This window comes from Dipodomys merriami, unplaced genomic scaffold (assembly GCF_024711535.1).
Source record: "Dipodomys merriami isolate MVZ:Mamm:240054 unplaced genomic scaffold, mDipMer1.0.p SCAF_7, whole genome shotgun sequence".
NCBI classification, from domain to species: Eukaryota; Metazoa; Chordata; class Mammalia; order Rodentia; family Heteromyidae; genus Dipodomys; species Dipodomys merriami.
The window spans coordinates 63679703-63697444 of record NW_027206290.1 but is presented as its reverse complement, the minus strand read 5'-3'; the positions used below and the strand labels follow the sequence as shown (position 1 = coordinate 63697444).

The 17742-nt window shown below is 37.4% G+C and overlaps 1 protein-coding gene across 3 annotated transcripts in view; it reads left to right on the top strand.

Annotated features, from left to right (window-relative positions):
• Positions 1 to 17742, top strand: part of Plcb1 (phospholipase C beta 1) — a 661556-nt gene that overhangs the window by 16244 nt on the left and 627570 nt on the right. For all 3 annotated transcript variants that reach the window (XM_070006762.1, XM_070006761.1, XM_070006760.1), the window contains exon 2: positions 477 to 554. In XM_070006762.1, coding sequence (XP_069862863.1) covers positions 477 to 554 — 78 coding nt within the window. The remainder of the gene's footprint in view (positions 1 to 476; positions 555 to 17742) is intronic.

Sequence of the window (17742 nt, the reverse complement as noted above, 5' to 3'; positions counted from 1 at the left end):
TGATTTGTTTTTGAACATTTCCTTCCTTCCTTCCTTCCTTCCTTCCTTCCTTCCTTCCTTCCTTCCTTCCTTCCTTCCTTCCTTCTTTCCTTCCTTCCTTCCTTCCTTTTTTTCTTTCTATCCATCTGTCTCCTTCTTTCTGTCTTCATTTTCTTTGTCAGTCATGGGGCTTGAACTTGGGTCCTGGGTGCTGTCCCTGAGCTCTTTTGCTCAAGGCTAGTGCTCTACTTTGAACCACAATGCCACTTCCTGGTGGTTTCCTGGTGGTTAATTGGAATAAGAATGTCATGGACTTTCCTGCCCTACTGGCTTTGAAATGGGGTCCTCAGATCTCAGCCTCCAGCACCTGGGGAACATTTTCTTAATAATTGATGACAGTAGAGAATCTCTTATTAATGATTACTTCAGTAACTTCTGGGAAGGACTTTCCATAGCAATATATACTGATGTATTTTTTTTTAATTTTGCATCTTTAGGACTCTACTATTGTTACACCAATTATTTTGAGGACTGACCCTCAGGGATTTTTCTTTTACTGGACAGATCAAAATAAGGTAAGAAATTAGATACATTTTTCTTACACTTTCCAGTTAATTACTGATTTGCAAAGTATTTACTGAATAATATACATATATTTAATTCCCAGATGAATTTTTTTTGCACTTTATTTAAAGATCCTGCTTTGAAAGAACATCAAAAGTCAAATGTCTTAGGACTTTTCATGCATGCCAGTTGGACATATTGGATTCACTAAATCCTAGAGCAAATTGGTGGTTTAAGCTCAGGATGAAAACCATGAGAAAGTGAATGCCATTTAGTGTAGAACATAATTAAGAAATGTTACTGATTTAAGCCTTCATCCATAAGAAATGCAGAAAAATCATAAGGAAAGTCCTTGAGACCGTGACTTTGGCTTTTTCTTTCTCTCTTCTCTCTCCTGTATGTTCACTAAAGGTTCTCCCAGAATCAACAGGAATTAAACCTTAATAATATTATTCTTATTAGAAAATCAAGGTGAAGATTCTTTTAACATTTCCCTCCATTTTGAAGTATCTTCCCAAATTAGCTTTCTGCCCACCAAACTGTGAATTTAGTATCTCATTTATTATGAAGCCATTGATGATTCTCTACTGAATTATTTAAAAAGAAGATAGATCCTAAGATGTCTTTGATGTTTAATGGGCAGTTAGAAAAAAACATTCATAGAAAGTGGTTATTATTGTCCGAGTTCTACACTGGAACCTGAGAGGTTCAGAATGTAGAATACATTGGTCCTTTAACATGTCTGCAGAGGTAGGACAGAGTTTACTGAGAGTACTAAATACATTTTGAAGTCAGACTAGCAATTGAAGAGTACTGGAATAGCTGAGACCTCCCCAATTATTGCAGAAGGGATCTGAGGTCTAAGCTTTAAAATTCTGCATTAGATCCTGGTACCACAGTTTCTGGAATAGTCTTACAGGAACCTCTTGGGCAACTCCAGTTACATGTCTGAGCATGGATGTGCAACTGGCCTTGTACAGCATGGTGAGGTGGGGAGTGAATCCTGGCAGAAACTCTGGGTCTGAAATGTAATGTCTGCTCTCCTCCGGAATGGTCAGCCTGTTTACACATCTCTTCAAGTGCAAATTTCAGCCTTGAGGTCCTGGTGTTTGTACTTTCTAGCTACTGTCAATGTGTCCTAGAGCCATCTGTGGCCATAGACTTAGGAATAAAAACACTGACTCTGTGCTAATGTCAAAAGTGATGCTGAGTAAGATTTTATACTTAACTTCCATGTTTATCACTGGGTGTGTTAATCATTTTGGCTTAGACATTGTGTTTTGTTTCCTGCTGTTATGTATCAAACAATGGACTGAAAGAGGTTTTGTTTCCCTGTTTTTTGTTTGTTGTTTTGTTTTTCTTTTCCTCCTAAAGGCTATTTTTAAGAACTATGTTGAAGCTTATATTTGTGAAAGATATATTTATAATGCCTAGAGCATTTCTAAAGGTTGGGTATTTGTACAAGAGAACAAACTGTCAGTTTGATTTTCTCAACTTGTAAATCAAGTTTCCATAAAAGCAACAGAAGATATTTTTGGGCTTTTAAATAATTCATGGCAACTCAGTTAAGCCCTCCCCCCCAAGACCAATCATAAATATTACTTTGCTAAGAAAGAAAAGGTTTAGGACCAAAGACTCTTTGATGCATCTGTGAACCCAGTATTTTGACTCAGGCTATTTTCAAATATAGAAAAATCTCTTTCAGTTTTGTTAAACAATCTTTTTCTCCTTTTGGTTAGAATGTTGTTTTGAAACAAATAATGGGGTAGCAATCCCTTTATCTGTGGATTGTTTCAACATTTCCTGCTCCCCACCCCTGGTATTTATCTTAGAATTCCAGTCAAGACATGGTAAATTTACCTCTTTTAAATTTACCTTTTTAGATTCCTAAATCATCCCTCAGTCCTTTATCAGTTTGGATGTTTATGTTGTAGTCAATGATCATTATATCTTAGAATCTAAAAGATGATTGGATTTAAGGGGGAAAATAAATTCACCACATTTTTAACTTTGTCATTTTCACCATAGCTTGAAGCTGTCCTTAGAAGCTGAACAAGAGATATACAAGTGTTGCAATGTATTAGATGAAAACGAGCTCATCCATGCCATTCTCTTGTGGTGGCTGCATCAGACCTTGTACCCAAGCCACTGATTCCTATCCACTGGCTTTCCCTCTCTAGACAGTGATACATTGCCTTTCCAACCCTTTCTTTTGATTTGTCACTGTAGAAATGATAGGTGACAAAGAAAACAGATTACACAGATGATAGATTTCAGAATTAAAATCCAGAGCTAGCAAGGCATTTTTTTAGGTGGTAGAAATGTGCTTTGGTGAAACATTGACAGAATGTTTGGGGTTCGTGGAAACAGATAAATATGAGTATCACTTTTAGAGATAAATGTTCATACTTAATACCAGCCCTGGACTTATTTTGCAAATTCTTAACGCTTATTGTTTGCTCTGTAAGTCTTACTGAATATAATTAGCAAAAAATGAGATTTTGAATATTAATATTTTAAAGTTCCATGCTTTTCCTAATGTAAATATAGATTTTGTGAAAAGGATGAGTTTATTTCTAAGCCATGGATGAGACAGGGCTTCTGCCTAGCCTGGGCACTGAAGAGGTTGTCAGCCTTAAGATAGAATTTTTCTTTGGACTTTTGCCAGAAACTATAGCAGGAAGTTTTTGCCATGAAAACTATGTGGATGACAAGAATCTGCACTACATTTTTGAAGCCTGGCTAAAGAAAAAAAAAAAAGGATCAGTGTAAAAGCTCAAAAACACCTATCCTGCTAGAATATAACATAAAATAGACCTTTGTCTTGCAACATGATACCCTACTTCTGGGCCAAAGTTAGTATAATAATAAAGCCAGTCTCTACTAATTCAGATCAAAGAGGTTCAAGATAGTTCTTCAAGCTCTTGTATTCTGAAACAAGGGCTTAGGGGAAGGGAGGAAGAGAACACATATATTTTAAAAAGGAATAGAAAAAAAAGGATTTTCAGTGATGGATCCTTACTACTACTTTTATTTTACTACTTATTTTATTTACTGATTTAATTAACTAATAAATTAATTACATACAGTTAATACAGTAAAGCAGTGTAGCAAGAAACCCCCTTAAAGCAATGCAACCTTAAACCACACCCTCTGTTGACCTCAATCCTAGTTCTTTGTCCAGACTCATCTGAGGGCAGCAAACAGCTTTCTGCTTTGTTCTCTGGTCTTTTCTTTTATTTTCTTTTCTTTTAAATGACTGCACATTCAGACCTGTGAGAAGATTTCATTTTTAAAAAATTTATGTCTATTTGTATTCTGTCATTGTGTCATTTAGTTATTGTTATACTGGTACTGGGGCTTAACTTCAGAGCCTTGCACTCTCTCTTGGCTTTTTCCTCAAGACTGGCATTCTACCACTTGAGCCACACACTTCCAGCCTTTTGCTGGTTAAATGGAAATAAGAGATGTTTATTTGTCTGTCCAGGCTGGCTTTAAACCTCAATCCACAGATCTCAGACTCCTGAGAAGCTAGGATTTCAGACATGAGCCATTGACATCCTAAACATCATGTAATTTTTAACATTCTGCAACTTGTTTTTCAATTCACAGTATCTTAGGGAACTTTTCTTGTATTCCCAGAATGAATAGCCCCTCTTTTTTAAATAAAAATATTCTCGTTGATGAACTCTTGGTGTTGTTTCTAATTTGGAGTTAAAGCAAACAATCCTACAATTAATAGCCTCATATGTCCCTCTCTGGGTATGTGGGTCAGACAATTCCTAAGGGGAATGCTTAGCACACAATTGCTGATGGAAGGCTATACATATCCTAAATCTTAGTTATTGGCTGTGCATTTTGTAACACAGCAGTCTCTGATGGGAGTGAAGCTGTCCTCTCCAGCCTTAGCCAACAGTTAGAAAATCAGACACAAAGATAGTATTGTCCTTCTTCTAATATGTGCTAGCAGGATTTATTAATAAACTGTACATTGTCATGTATTTATTTACCATTATCTTTGGGATTAGTTACCTACAGTCCCTTTTCCCCATGATAATGCTTCTCTTTGTATTCTGTTAAGCTGTTATGAATGTTGCAAATAGCTACTTCCTGTTTGTGGCTTGCTTGAATTTCTCAACAGCTAATTTATTCATTGCAGTACATGTCTTGAAGCCTTTGATAGAGTCACCTTTTACCCTTTCTTTATCTTTTTCTTTAATCTTTCTTACTGACTCACCATCAAAACTGCTAATCTAGGTTTTTAACCCAGGCATAATGTATTTTGGTGTGAGGGAGAACCCTTAATTTAATTTCTACAAATGCTTCTATTGTCTGGTGATTCCCTGGGTTATAGCTAGCCAGGGTAGCAGCATTACCTTTCTTGTGGCTTTCTCTCTGACTCAGAGTGTGAAAAGTATGAGAGATGGGATTTGTAACAGCAGGTGGACATGAGTTGATTTTTTTCCCCTTAAAATCCTGGCTTCCACCTCCCCACCAGCTGTGTCTTTTTTTTTTTGGTTGGTCTTCGGGGGCTGAACTCTGGGCCTGGGCACTGTCCCTCAGCTCTTCAGCTCAAGGCTAGCACCCTACCACTTGAGCCACAGCGCCACTTCTGGCTTTTTTCTGCTTATGTGGTCCTGAAGAATCGAACCCAGGGCCTCATGCATGCAAGGCAAGCACTCTACCATTGAATCAACTTCCCAGCCCCAGCTGTGTGTCTTGAATGGCTCAAGAGTCTTCTCTGTCTTTCAATGCCTCTGAACCATGGTGTTGTCATTTTAAGTCATTCTTATATGTCTTCTTCCTTTCATACTTTCTGGTTCAGCAAGCATAACCCTTTTTGTTTACTCATGATCTTAGATTATAGACATACCCTTATACCTAGAAATGTTTAGTCATTTCTAGGGACTTAGGACATGAGGGATCGGCTCTTCCATCTGCTCCATCTGCTGTCCTGTTCTGCTTTAGAATTTCACAGGAGACACCAGGTGGGATCTTTACAGAGGGATGATTAAGTTCCTATAAATAGCAACTGTAGGTAGCTTTCTCTTATGATAACCTTAAAGTTCTATGCAGAGTTCAAAAGCAAAGTTTAAAAGTTAAATATTTACATAAGCCACAGTCACATTTTTCAGCAAGAGTGTCCAGAGTTCAAAAATATTTTGCATCAGGAATCAGGAACTTCAACAACAACAACAAAAATTAAATGATTTCCTATTAAAATGTAGTTTCGCCCTGCATAAAGGACTCATGGGCACACATGTCCTGGATGATCATTTAGCAGGGGAGCCTCCTCTCTGTGACATGCTTTCCTAGTGTATTTCAGAAACATGAATTTAATGTATCTTCTGTGTACTAAGTGGACAGGACCTACTTAGAGGCAACTGAGTACTAGCTGGAGTACTATGATGGAATTGCACAGTAAAGAGATGAAATCTATTTGTTTGTATTTGCTAGCTTTTCCCAAAGGCTGGAGCAATAACTGAAATCACCTTAGAAAGCAGTAAAATCCATCTGAGGATTGCTTTGTGTGGGCTGTGATTGTTCCATGGCTTGGAGCCCAAAGCTAATCACTGTTGGCTAACCACCAATGTGGATGGCTGAAATCTTTCTGTTCTCCTTCTCTGCACCTCTCCTTTACCATGGTCAATGACATTAGGAGCTCAAATAGAGACAGTACCATGTCTGGATCCTCATTCTTGCCACTCCATTGGGTCAGATATACCCCAGCAGCCACTAGCACCTGTATTCTTTTGCTGGCCGTGAAACCTTACTTTGTTTCTCAGTCAACTACTCAGGAACTTTCTGGCAATTAGCTGTCCAATGGGATCTGATTGATACATATTGAATCAGTTACCACTTCTTGGATGAGATAATTCAAGGATAAATGATATATATATATCAATATATAATAATTATATTATATTATATAATATGTACTATGACATATATATACAAGAAATATATTATGTATGAAATATATATAAGAACTATATTATATATATATATTTTTTTTCTCCAGAGTTTGCCTGTGGAATGAAGCTCAGTTATACTAATGGCATGGGCTTCCTTCCTTCCTGTCTTACTTCTTCACTGCTATGTCCTAAAATCACCTCTAAAGTATACTACTTTTACTTGAATCCTTGTCTGAGCGTGCCAATATGTACTTATGATGCTTTAACAACTTGATACACATACCTCCTGATTAAGGTTTTTTAAACAGATCCATTTTCAAGGCACTGGAGCATGTTAAGTGACTATTTTGTTTGAAGCGAGGGCTGGTTTCTATAAAACAGACCTAATTTGGGGAGCCTGAAGCTGGTTTAGAAAACGAGCTTTGAAGTTGTGGCTGTGGACTTCGGCTTGCATTCTGGGTCCGCTGGATGTTTAATGAGTCACCTCTGTAATCTTCTCAACAAGGTAGGCTGCACTTTCCCCAAACCAAATGTAAGTCTCACTTTCTTGGATTTGGTATTAAGGTCCAAGGAGAAGAAACAACATTCCTAGCATCATCTCTTACCCTGTAAGCAACCAATCCTTTGTAGTGGCTTTTAAATTACTATATAATAAACATTTAGTCTCCCACTAAACATGTATCCCCTCACTAATTGTTAGGGATGGCAAATGTACTGTTTCAAAAGCCAAGTGACCATTTATTTACAGGAAGAGTTTTCTTCCTTCTCTTTTCTTCAAGGCAACAGTAACCTGATTTCTGTTTAGATTTGCTTTTGCTCTTTTGATCTAGAGCATTGAAGCTAAGGTCTGCTTGGGCAAACAAGATGTTTATTTATGTATTTCATAATGTTTTGGGAACCAAGCCAGGGAAGGCAAAAGGAGAGATTGATTGCTGAAAAGACATTTCCTCTGAGGATAATTCACTCATAAAATATTCCATTCTAGGTAAAAGTTTCCTAGATCATGAGGATTTTTTTTCTTTTTTTGCCATTCCTGGGGCTTGAACTTGGTCTGGGCACTGTCCCTGAGCTCTTTTTGCTCAAGGCCAGTGCTCTACCACTTGAGCCATAGCACCACTTCTGGCTTTTTCTGTTATTAATTGGAGATAAGAGCCTCATTGATTTTCCTTCCCGGGCTGGCTTCAAAGTGTGATCATCAGATCTCAGCTACTTTAGTAGCTAGGATTACAGGTGTGAACCACCAGCATCTGGCCCATGGGGGATTTAAAGTATCTTATGGAATAAGATTTAAGATGATTTAAAAGACTTTGATGGGAGGAAATAGCAGCATTATTCACAACAAGAATGGGATGCCACAATAACTACCTGTATCTTGTCTTTTCCTCCAAGACAATTGTTTTAGGGTGACAGTGATATTAATAACACTAGACAATTCTACTTCCAAACTGACTAGAATCTTAGAAATAAGGTATTTAGTATTTTGAACATAATTTAGACAATTAACTATGTGTGACATCCCTAGAATCAAGCCTGTATTTTCAAGTCACCTTCTAGCTTACATTCTGCTTTTGTCAATACTGTCTTTGCTTCCCTGGCATGATCCTCCCTTTCAAATTTTTACTTCCATATATATATTCTGGCTAATATTGGATAGCCAAATGTTCTGATGGTTTGGACTAAGTAGACAAAGTTTAAGAATAAATGCCCCTCAAAAGATGAATGGATGAAGAAAATGTGTTATAAATATACTATAGAATTCTATGCTTTCACCAGAAAGAATGGCATCGCCCCATTTGTACGGAAATAGAAAGACTTAGAAAAAATTATACTAAGTGAAGCAAGCCAGACCCAAAGAAACATAGGTTGTATAGTTCCCCTCATTTGTAATAACTAAACTATGTCCAGGATATTCTTAGAAGAGCACCATGACAGCTGAATAGCTACGTGCATATATAAAATGATGCTTATCAAAATGAACTCCAATAAATGGAAACAAGAAGTTTATTTTTTATAGTACCATTTGTAGTTATTTATTTTTTATTTCTTTTTTCTCTTTGGTTTATTCCCTGGTGTCATTTTTTTATTACCATACCCTTTGTCTAGTATATAAGTTTGTCTGATTTGGGGAAGGGAATGGGAATCACAGAAACTGGGGCAAAGAGTGAACCAATTCAAACGTGATACATTCTAGACACTATGTTGGAAATGAACTTTACAACTTGGGGGTAAGGGGTTTAGGAGGGGAAAGAGTGGGAGAAAATGAGGGAGGGGGTAACACTGTTCAAAAAGAAATGTACTCATTACCTGACTTATGTAATTGTAACCCCTCTGTATCTCAACTTTACAATAAAGCTTAAAGAATAAATGCCATCAGAATGAAATTTTTTGAAGCTTTTTGTGGTAGATTTTCTAAAGCATAGCCTCTTGAAGAATACCTGACTTTACATACATGCACACATATATTCATTCATTCATTCATTCACTCATTCATGGTACTGAAGAGTTAACCTAGGGCCTTGCACTTCCTAGCAAACAATTTATTTTTTTAGATAAGATACTGCTTAATCTGGGCTGATCTTAACTTGAGCTCCTCCTGCCTTTGCCTCCCAAGCATGTACCATTACATGTGGCTGGAAGTACACTTTAAGATCTGTGGAGTTATTGTGAAATGGCATCATGGTACTTTCTTTGGAATCTATTCACATGATACTTGTGTCACTTCATCATCAGAATAACAACAGCACTGCATATTTTAATACATTGTTAGTAGAGTTTACAAACACATGATAGTACCCTGGCTTTAATTCAATGCTCCTAACATTTTAATTATAAAAGTATGCTCAGTTGCATGAGTTACTTATATTTAGCTCTTCTCAGACTTATAGGAGATATTATATTGGATTCTTTCCATAAAAGGAAGCTACTATGATGGAGTACTTGTACATTTCTGATAACTAAAATATTCTAGACATTGAATTAGGAGAATGTGTGAAGAAAGTACTGTATATTGCTTATACTTTCATTTCCCATTATGGGAAAAATCTGTTTGCTTCCTTGTAAATATAATTCTAAGACCTTTGCTGTTGAGCTAATGTCACGCTCTCTTATTTAAATACCGATATCCTATTTTAGCCTATTTTCTTCCAATTGAAGATTGTTTAATCATTCTGGTGAGGTCCTGTCAAATCATTTATGTATTTAATCAGCAAGACAAGATCTTTTCTATCTTTTGGTAAGACTGTATTTAGAGCAGCATCAAAGTAATATATACATCACCATGTACATACAAAGACCAGAATGGATACTCTAGTTATTTTATTCCATATTTTATCATTGTTTATTTTATTTAAATTACCTAAAGAGACAAAAATTCAGACTTCGCAAAAACCAGTTTCTTTGAATTCAATACATACAGGCAAGTTACTCAGGTTTAGAGAAAATATTCGCTATTTGCTAATTCTGATTGCATATGCCTTTTCCGTACTGTTTTTATTCTCATTATCATCAACATCAATAATGGCAAGCATAGATGTCATAGTTTCCATATGCCAGGCATTCATCTAACACACATATACTCTCTCACACAGAAACATTACTTGTTTGTTTATTCATTTAATTTGGCAGTGCTAAGACTTGAACCTCGGGCCTTACACATGCAAAGCAGACACTCTACCATTGAGTTATATCCCCAGCTTTATATGTGCAGTATGTATATATATATATGTATACATATATAAAAAGCATATATATAGTACTTATATAACATAGACATATAGTATGTACAGCATATACTTGTAGTGTGTGGTGTATTTATGTTACATGTAATCATGTATACTATATATGCATATATGTATATATTTATAAATAAATATACAGTGAGTACCAAATATATATAATATATACATAGACACAGCACACTATAATACATATATGACTATATTGCAATATGCATACACTACTTAATCATTTCTATAAGCCTCCAAAAATAATTGTATAGCTATCTCCATTTATAAGAGAATAAACTACACACAAAGGCTGTGTACTGCCTCTTGATCATCTGGTTGGTGAATAGTGGAGTCAGGGGCAGTTTGACCATGTGTCTTGACTCTCAACACTTTACATTTTCACAGAACTTTGTTCGTGTATAAAGTTAAGTTTACCTGCAGAATTATTCCTTTCCTTCCTTCCTCCTCCTCCTCTTCCTCCTCCTCTTCCTCCTCCTCCTCCTCCTCCCTTTTCTCTTCTTCTTCCTCTATTTGATTCTAATATGCAGCAGGGAAGAACAGTGGTAGAAAGCAAGCGAGGATTACCAGTGAGTTCAGCCAACTTCCTGAAAGGAAGTGCACATTCTGCCCTTTCTGTGAGTGGCATGGCCTACTTTCCACCTGAAGTAATACTCTGCATGAATATCATATGAGACCTTCAAGATTCAGAATTATTTGACTATCACTGGATCATATTCCCCGTACTGTACTTAATAAAGCAGGAAATGACTAACATTTTTAAAAGAATGATTCTCAATATTCAAGCGTGAATAAAAATAGATTGTTTTGATTCTATTTGGTTGATTAAAACTTATTTAGATTCTCATTCTTCCAAGGTTCCAGGTATTAGCCATTTGTTCTGTCCTTAATGCACAGGACCTCAGTATTCAAGCCCTGTTTATAACCCTTTAGGTTTTGTTTTTCGAGATTCTCCATTAGGTCCAGGCACTGTGTAAATTCCAGGGATTAAAAAATATATTGTTATTTTCTTTAGGTAGTTGTACAAATGGGCTGCCATTCAACAGAGAAGTATATGAATATAGTGCCTCGTGATCAATGTCACCACTTTTGATGCACCCACCCAACCCTCCCAACCAACCCTCTCCTCCCCCACTTTTAGGATATGTATTGATTTTTTGCCATTTAACAAAGCAATTTATGTGTCCAGTACATCTCGATTTGTGTCATCCCTTCAACATCTTCACTCCTCCCCATTCCAACCACACCTTTCTTTATTTTTCATGGTTTTGTGGCATATGCAATGCATTCTTGCCCTGCATTTCCCCCATTCATTCTTTTACCCCTCTCTTCTTGACCCCCCCCCTTGCCTATTTCCTAGTACTCATTTCATTGAGTTTGTCTTTCTGAAGAATTACTACCACTTGCATTCTCCATAGATTCTATTATACTTCAGTTCATCATTTATAGCCACTTGGGTTCCACCCTGTGTGCCTACTTCTAGATTTATAGGCATGTTCTTGTTCCCACTAATGAGGGAAACCATGCAACCTGTGCTTCTCTGGTCTGGCTTACTTCACGTAACATAATCCTCTCCAAGTCTTTCCATTTCTTTATGTCCAATTTTATTCTTTATGGTGGATGAGTACAATTCCACTGTGTCTATGTACCACTTTTTGGATTCATTTGTCTATTAAATTAGATGGTATCATTTTTTTTATTAAAATAGCTATACTTTTGAACAAGAGATTGGTTTGATGAAATTAGTTATACTTTTGAAGAAGAGAATATGTCATGAATATAGTATTAAGAATAGCCTTAAAGGTTAATATATAGCTCAACAGTAAAGTGTTTGTTTAACATGCACTAGTTCCTGATGTCAGTCCTTAGTACAAAAATCCTCAAACAATATAAATAGTATATAAACCAAAATAAAATAGTATTTTATATTCGCTTCATTTAATACCTATATTTTTATGGGTAAAAAGGCAAACTTTATCTCATTAAATGATAACTGTGCCATTTATTATCAGTTTATAGACCCCTTCCTTTATTGACAAATACTCCTAACCATGGAAACCAGACAAAGTGATAATTTGCATGTGTGGTAGGAAGCTCTCCTTCAGTTACCTGTATAGAATGCATATAAGAAAGGTAAAAATGAACATTTTTTTTCCATTAGAATGTTTGGTTTTTCACTCTGCCTTCTGTAGGGAATGTTGATTGTAATCAGAATGATTTTGTGTGAGATTTCTCCCCAGCACTGTGCAAAACTACTGCTTAAGAGCTGTGGTCTGGAAATCGATTTGCATGATAGCAAACAATACACCTATATGAAATGAATGCTTCAATAAAAAGTTTTATGAGGCAGAACTAGTTGCTATACTAAAGCTAATGATTGTGCTGCTATACACAATGGATTCTATTTTTAAATGAACATTTGTTCCTCTTGCCTGGCTTCATTATGCAAGAGGGCAGCAGTTTCAACACTAGATTGTGAATATTAAGTTATCAGAATATCACAGGTGTGACTTTAGATGTGTTGACTTTTTCATGAACTTGAGATGTGAATAGTTCAAACTGGAAAGAAAAAAATTACAAACTGTGTCAAAATAATTTTTGGTGCTTGTGGGTTGGGTTCTTCCAGCCTCTACTTTGAGCTCAAATACTTTATCCAGAAAGTGTGGGCAGTGGGCTTGTAAGTTAAGTAAGGGAAAACAGCAAGTATAATGTGTGTTAGCTAATGAATTGACATGGTAGACAAAGGCAGCTCCATCTTTCTGGGGAGCCCTAGAGTCAGTGCTGGGGTAGGGAAAGGAAGAGAAACTGTAGTATTTGCCTAGTAGTTCTAAGAGCCTACGATGCCAGCTTCTCTTGGTGACCCAGGGGTCTTCAGGGTAACAGGTGTTAGGCTTCATGAAAGTCCTTAAATACAGGTCCAAGGTTGTCATTTTTGTGTGTCAGGGGGCATGTGTGGGAATGCAAGGACACCACAACAGTGGCTTCCTAAATCTTCAAGAAATCAGACTTCATTCATCTCTGTCACAAGGTACCAACTGGAAGAACAGACGTTGTTTGGTCTGAGTGACAACTCTGAACATGAGTTGATGGTGAGAAGAAGAATTTTTCATGAGAAATGAGTTTCCAGCACTTGAAAAATGTGGAGGGGCTGGGAAGGTGGCTTAGTGGTAGAGTGTTTGCCTTGCATGCATGAGGCCCTGGGTTTGATTCCTCAGCACCACATAAGCAAAAAAGAAAATAAGCCGGAAGTGGTGCTGTGGCTCAAGTTGTAGAGTGCTAGCCTTGAGCTGAAGAGCTGAGGGAGAGTGCCCAGGCCCAGAGTTCAGGCCCCACAACCGAACCAAAAAAAAAAAAATGTGGAGAGCTCATATAGAAGTCTAAATGCCCCCCATGGCCACATTTGGCCAGATCTGAGTGGCAGTTGCCTGCTGTAAATAGGGGATGTGTTGTCCAGTCTCCCACAGTTCCCACCAGCCCAGTCCGTCTAATTGACATGGACTTTTAGGCTCATTTCGATCCTTAGGCAAAATTATCTGGCCTTTCTGGTAACATCCTATACTAGACACTTCAATAAACACATGATTACAAACCTTTATGAGCCCAGCAGTGAATTCTCTCACTGTGGGCCCTATGAGAGAACTGTGGAATAAAGAATGAATTTTGCAGTGGAATACCACAAACAACAACAAATGGCTGAAGGTCAGCATATCCTGGTGCTGCTGAGTGCCATAAACAAAGCAATTGGTGCTCCAAGCTGCTGCTTGTCTATGAAATATCGATCTGAATTGTACAAGCCCTGAGGTCCCTCTCCACTTTAAAAGCCTATTATTCTAAAGTGACTTTCAATGTGGCATTGTGCTAGGTAAGATTTATAAGCATGACTCCTTGGCAAAAGACTTTTAAGTTGAATTGGGCCATTTATCTAAGCGAACTGAGAGCGGTGGGTTTGGGGACTTGAGGAGGGACCCAAATAGAGAGGGAAGAAGTAACATTACTCCAGGAAGTAAGTGTGGCTTACTGGGTTAGCCCAGCAGCGTGGTCCATGTTTTGCTTACCATAGAACCATACTCTCTGGAACCATATCCTCTAGACACATGTGGCTTTCTATACTTAAATTTTAATGAATTAGCATTAAGTTAAAAATTCAGTTCCACAGTTACACTAGCCATATTAATGAGTGTTTTGTAGCAACCTGTGGACAAGAACATTCATCTATTTCTTATTGAGTCAGAAATTCTGTTGGACTGTAGAGGTTGGGTTGGAGATGGTTTTTCAGAGTCACTGCAGTTTCTGGCCAATAACAATTTTTTTGAAGACATGGGAAATACCTTTTCCTTTACTGAAGCATGCACTGCAAGTTTGTATTATACAAACCTGCCTTTGTTATTTTGGTTCTAGAGAAGACACTCCTGGGGTGGCTGACAGCTACTTTGGGATCTAGAAGGGGAAGCCAACATCTACAGAAGACAAATCAGTCCCTTGTATTACTATAACAAGATACCTAAGGTTGTGTAGTATATAAAAAGTTGCTTTTTTTTTTTTTTTTTTTTTTTTGCCAGTCATGGGGCCTGAACTCTGGGTCTGGGCGCTGTCCCTCAGCTCTTCAGCTCAAGGCTAGCACTCTACCACTGGAGCCACAGCGCCACTTCCGGCTTTTTCTGTTTATGTGGTGCTGAGGAATCGAACCCAGGGCCTCATGCTTGCAAGGCAAGTGCTCTACCACTGAGCTACCTTCCCAGCCCTAAAAAGTTGCTTTTTAAAAAACTTTTAGCACATAGTTATAGGGACTAGGAAGGTCTAGACAGCAGTGAGCTAGTGAGGGCCATAACATGGTGGAGGAATTTAGAGCAAATTGATGGCACAAAGAAGAAATCAAGTACAAGGAGGTCACCATCTTTCTATTTCCATTGGTTTTTGTAAGAACTAAATACATTCTACCAGAACTACACCATCCCTTCCAATGGATGGCCTAATTACCTTGCTGTGGCAGCTCCCACAAAAAGGTTCCACCATCTCAAACCACCACACTGGGGCTTTGAGCACATACAAATTACATCCAAACCACGGCGCCAGAAGAGAACCAAGTGGGAACATTTAGGGTGCCAGATTAATCTATTTCAATTCCATGAGCTAATCAGTCCCTTCATTTTCTAGGCCAGTTTCAGCTGACAAAGTCTTTGTCCCTTTGGCAAACCAAGATTACTCACTGGTATATTACAGTCATTTATTTGAAGGAAGACAGGGACTCAGATTTTAAGGCTCCAGCTACATCTGCCCTGTAAACATGGGAGAGAAATCATGGTATATAATTTGTGAACTACTGATGGACATAATGCTTATAGTTCCCTGTATATGACATTTTGTTGTTACCTTCTATATTCTAAGTTGGGCTTTAGCTATCAAGGATAATTTTATTGCCTTAAGTATAATTTTATGGGTGTATGATTGTAGTCCTAGTTAGGCAGAAGATATAGATAGGAGGTTTTCTATCTGAGGTCCACCCTAGGCAAACAAAACAAAACAAAAGACACTGAAAATTGTACAAAAGGAGCGACTTTGGGAAAGTTGTGTATATATTAGCCTATTAATCTCAATTGTAGCAGGAACATTTGCAGGAAAGGAGAGTGAGAATTATTTGTAAATATGATGTTATAAACAAAGTGCTATCTTATTACCAGATCATTTGGTTGATTATTTATTCCAATTTTGCATGAGGCAAACTGAGGCTGTAGGTAGGAGAGCTTTAGTTCTAGTAAGCTGATTTTATTCCTGACACTTTAGAATAGAACTCGCTTTCTTATATTTCTTGAGTACCTCATGGCATTTTTTTTTAAAGTTTAGGACTTTAAATGCTATATTAATTTAGTCTAATCCCTCTTACTTGTTGACTAGATAATGAAGTCTTTGACTCCTGAGGCATTGTGCAACTCTGTGTGTGTGTGTGTGTGTGTGTGTGTGTGTGTGTGTGTGTGTGTTCTTAGCATATTCCAAGGGTTCATGAATTGCTTAATCATGATTATCAAATTGAATGAGACGTAGACAAGTGATGTAGCTTGTCTAAGTGTATAGATTACTAAGTATTGGAAAACCAGATCTGTAAGGTCTAGAACCAGTGTCTTCACATATTGTGAGTCATTTATTAAATTCTCCTTTTTCTTATCTCCAGCTACTTTGCATTTAGATGTTTCCATAACTTCCTACTTCCAGGAGAAGAAAGCAAGCACTGTAGGTCAAACTAATCTATTTCCTGCCACTAGCCTGAGGATGTCTTCAATTTCAGCTGCTCTCTTCTTCCTTTTTTGTTTTTCTCCTTTTCTCAGGCCATCTCTGTCTCTTAAGCCCTGGACTTTGGCTTCTTAATGATAGAACATGGCTATATTTCTTCTCTTATCTGTGTTATCAATGTTTCCTCTACCGTCATATCTAAAGCATCAGTATTAAACACGACATGCCTCTTCTGTATACAAAGGAAACTTTATGCCCTCTTTTGACTCTCCCTGTTCCTTTCCTTTGTTTCTCTGTTCTATTCTCCACACTCTTCTAAAAGATAGGCCTGAACTCTGCATTCTCACCTTTCACCTGTTCCTCAATCCATACCAACCTGGATTCCATTCCGATCCCTCCCACAAACTTTACTTTTGGAAGCCACGGTGATAGTCCTGTTTCAAAACATATTGACCACCTTTAGACCTCTTGGTGACTGATCTTTTACCATAATTTAACATTATTCACTTTGTTTGAAATACACACACATATTTTCAGTATTGGGAATTGAATCCAGTGACTTGCACAACCTGGGCAAATTGTGCTCTACCTCTTTTGCCACATCCCTAGCCATTTTGTATATTGTTATTGAGATAGAGTCTCACTAACTTTTCTTAAGCTGACCTCAAACTCAATATCCTTCTAACTCTACCTTTTAAATAGTAGGGAAGTAGGCATGTATCACCTTACCTGGACACTTTGACTTCTTGATTCTTCTTCTTCTTTTTTATTTTTGCTCTCATACTTTTACCCAGTTCTCCAACTATTCATCACAATCTACCTTGCTGGATCTAAATTGCAGACATTCATTATTCCATTTTTAGGGACTCATTCTTAATATACTAGTTAATTCTCTATCTGAACATATGGCTGTTCATCCAATGTCTATCCCTGTGATACTTTAAACTAAAGTTTTCAAGAATGGTAGGTACCATGATCTCCCTTGTTCTATGCCTAACCTTGTTCTCCTTCATTATTAGATACCACATTCCCCCAGGTTACAATGTTTCAGACTCTGCAACTCTTCTTTATCCTCATCATTACCTCCAGCTCTTCACCCCTTGCCACACTAACTGTATTAGTCTTCCATTTTTCCCAGATGTGGCACATTATGCATTTCCACTTGAAATCCTCCCAGTAATTGTCCTTTGCTTAAGATAGGCATTTCCTCCCATACTAAGTTAACCACCCCCTCTCCTTGCTGCAAAACTGTTTTAGTTGTAGTCATCAGTTCTCACATATTTATGTGATAATGTCTTCTAACTTCCCAGTTGGCT